Source organism: Myotis davidii, unplaced genomic scaffold (assembly GCF_000327345.1).
Source record: "Myotis davidii unplaced genomic scaffold, ASM32734v1 scaffold1203, whole genome shotgun sequence".
Classification (NCBI taxonomy): domain Eukaryota; kingdom Metazoa; phylum Chordata; class Mammalia; order Chiroptera; family Vespertilionidae; genus Myotis; species Myotis davidii.
In genome coordinates this window covers 1007334-1010447 of record NW_006294353.1, presented here as the reverse complement: position 1 = coordinate 1010447, position 3114 = coordinate 1007334, and the positions used below count along the sequence as shown (strand labels likewise).

Below are 3114 nucleotides of genomic sequence, written 5' to 3'. Positions count from 1 at the left end.
CATCCATCTCTCACCTGTGTGTGCCTTTCCAGGGACGCAGAGAATTTGCTGGGGTCGCAGCCACTGGGATCCTTTCTCATCAGAGTCAGTCACAGTCACGTGGGCTACACACTCTCCTACAAGTAAGGTCTGGGCTTGGGGACAGGGGGGCTCCGGGCTTCCTTGGAGGGGGCAAGGGGGGCTTCATATCGCAGGTTTCAAGAGCAACTGGTAGGATGTTCTGGACTGATCTGACTGACGAGTGAGCAGCTGCAGGTCTGGCTGGATCCAGCAGACTTGGGTCTGTGGTCACGAAGACTGTGTGTCTGAGAAAGGAGCTGCTAGAGGCCTGAGAGCGGCTACTCACTGCCCTTTCCTTAACCATCCACCTCCCTTCTGCCACCTGCTTGGCAACACTCTGACTCCACTAAGGAGAATGTGTTGGAAACTCAGGGCAGTCCAGCTACTTGAGGCCTCAAAGCCTGACCCAGCATCCCAGTCAGAGGATTCAGCAGAACAAACTACTTTTTGAAAGAATTCCAGGCCAAAGGAATGAAAAAGAAAACAAAAACCCAACGGTTCCGTTACAGAATTACCCACAGTGGGAAAACCTTAGGACCTGAGTCACACAGGACAAGGCTCGGTTCTGCTACTTACACACTGTGGCCTTGAACAAATTACTCAACCTTTCTGTCCCTCCCTCAAAGTCCTCATCTCTAACAGAGGATCCTAAAATTAATTGTCTTGACATGAGGATTAAAAGCACATAGTAGGCCATTCGTAAATGCACCCATTCACGAATGGAGCAGAGTGCCAGGCACCCAGTCTCCAGCTAAAGCCTGATCAGATTTTCATGATCATTTCTATGGATCATTTACCCCTAGCCAGGCACCCAGCCAAGCTTTTCCTGCAGTTCCTTGTTTCATCTTCACAAGAACTCCTGAGGTCAGTCTTCGTAGCCGCATGTTACAGAAGGGGAAACTGAGGCACCGTGCTGTTAGGCACCTACCAAATGTCACATGGCTAATGAGTAGAGAAGCTTACCTAGGAACCTGTGAGGTCGGGCTGCAGGCCTGATGCTGGCAGTTCAAGGACTTGGGGGGGAGAAGGGGGCGGGGATGAAATGAGGGGCAGGATGTCCCCAACCCTGGCAGTGTCTCCGCAGAGCCCAAAACTGCTGCCGCCACTTTATGGTGAAGCTCCTGGACGATGGGAGCGTGCTAATCCCCGGGGAGGAGAAGGCCCACGCCTCGCTGCACGCCCTGATCAGCTTCCACCAGCAGCAGCCGATGAGGCCACATGGGGAGCTGCTGAAGCTGCCCTGTCCGCAGGTGAGGGTTGGGACCTGGGTGGGCAGTAGTTGTCTCCCCAGGGGCTAAGGCCTCCAGACTCATTCTGCTCCCCCCAGTCCCCTTCAGCCTCTTGTGATTCTGCGTCTGGCCCCCCACGGCCCCACTCCTCCCGGTCCTCGTTTCCCCTCAGGCTGATGTTTTACAAGGTTTCGCGTGTGCGAGGTACAACACTAACTCAGTGGTCGGCAAACTGCGGCCCCGTGAGTGTGGCTCTTCCACAAAATACCACGTGCGGGCACGCATGTACAGTGCGATTGAAACTTTGTGGCCACACTCAAGGGGCCAAAGAGCCGCATGTGGCTCGCGAGCCACAGTTTGCTGACCACTGCCCGAGCTGATCTATAGGACTAGCATAAGCCCCGGTGGACGGGCCTGTGCCCTCAGAAGCTGCTGTGGGCAGGGCAGACCTCCTTATAACGGCTTATGGGCAGGGCCTAGGCCCTAGGCCCACAATGCGCTCCGTGGAGCTTGCTTTATTACAGGTTTGTGGGTGGGAGCAGCTCCTGAGCTCCAACCCCCAGGGTCTGGGGACCCCAGCCCCGTTCCTGTCCCCCTCCTTGGGGCTGAGCTGCAGGTCCCCTCTGTCCACAGAAGGATCCAGCAAACGTGGATTACGAGGATCTCTTCCTTTGTTACAACGCACTGGCTGAGGAAGCTGCCAGCCCCGCCCCTGGTCCCAGTGATCATCAGGAACCTTCTTCCCATCCAGTGGCTGCCCCCAAGGAGGTATGTGACAGAAAGTTGGCACCTCCAACCAGGCGGCAGGGGCAGGGGCAGGGGCAGAGGTGGCCAACAGCGGCCAGAGGCTTTTAGAATGAAGGTAAGATCCTGTAGCTCCGAGCTTAAAACCTTCCAGTGATTTCCCAAGGCACCAAGGTTGGAATCCTGACTGCAATCTCAGTTCCTCCTTCTGCCCATCACCAGCCCAGCTTCAAGCAACCTCAGGGCCTTTGCACGTGCTGTGCTGTATGCTCTGCCCCACATTTCCCAGGCCTGGCTTCTCCCATCAGTTCTTCAAGTGTCTCGCTCCCATCTCCAGACCAAAAGTACTCCCTCCACCACCTTCTCCATCACATCACCCTATTTATTTGCAACAGAGCACTCCTCGAAATTTGAAGGCTTGTTTACTTACAGGTTTTCATGTTTTCTGTCTGCCCACCCCCTCCATTATCACCACTTAGGGGCGAGGGAGCTGGGGTATTTATCCTCCAAATTCCCTCAGTCATTGGTCAAATACTATTTCTGGGAGATTTGATTCTCTGGCACTTCTGATCTGCCATGTGGACGCAGTGGGCACTGGTGGCCAGAGAAGGCACCAGGCAGAGTCCCTGCCATTGGCATTTGGGAGTGGAGCTGGGAGCAAAGAGGATATGAGTGGGCCTGGCCAGTTTGGCTCAGTGGATAGGACATCAGCCTACGGACTGAAGGGTCTCAGGTTCCATTCCAATCAAGGGCATGTGCCTTGGTTGCAGGCTCCATCCCCAGCGCTGGTCAGGGCATGTACGGAAGGCAACCAATCGATGTGCCTCTCTCACATCAATGGTTCTCTCTCTCTCTGTTTCTCCCTCTTCCTTCCACTCTCTCTAAAAAAATCAATGAAAAATATCCTCAGGTAAGCATTAACAAAAACAAAACAAACAAACAAAAAGGATATGGCCCGGCCGGCATGGCTCAGTGGTTGAGCATCGACCTATGAACCAGGAGGTCACGGTTCGATTCCAGGCAGGGCACATGCCCGAATGTGGGCTTGATCCCTATTGTGGGGCATGTAAGAGGCAGACGA

At 54.5% G+C, this 3114-nt stretch overlaps 1 protein-coding gene across 1 annotated transcript in view; it reads left to right on the top strand.

The window, feature by feature from the left end:
- The window catches only part of HSH2D (hematopoietic SH2 domain containing), an 11612-nt gene that overhangs the window by 6001 nt on the left and 2497 nt on the right, over positions 1-3114 (top strand). Inside the window, exons 3-5 of the mRNA XM_006768464.2 lie at positions 33-122; positions 1145-1310; positions 1923-2057. Coding sequence (XP_006768527.1) covers positions 33-122; positions 1145-1310; positions 1923-2057 — 391 coding nt within the window. The remainder of the gene's footprint in view (positions 1-32; positions 123-1144; positions 1311-1922; positions 2058-3114) is intronic.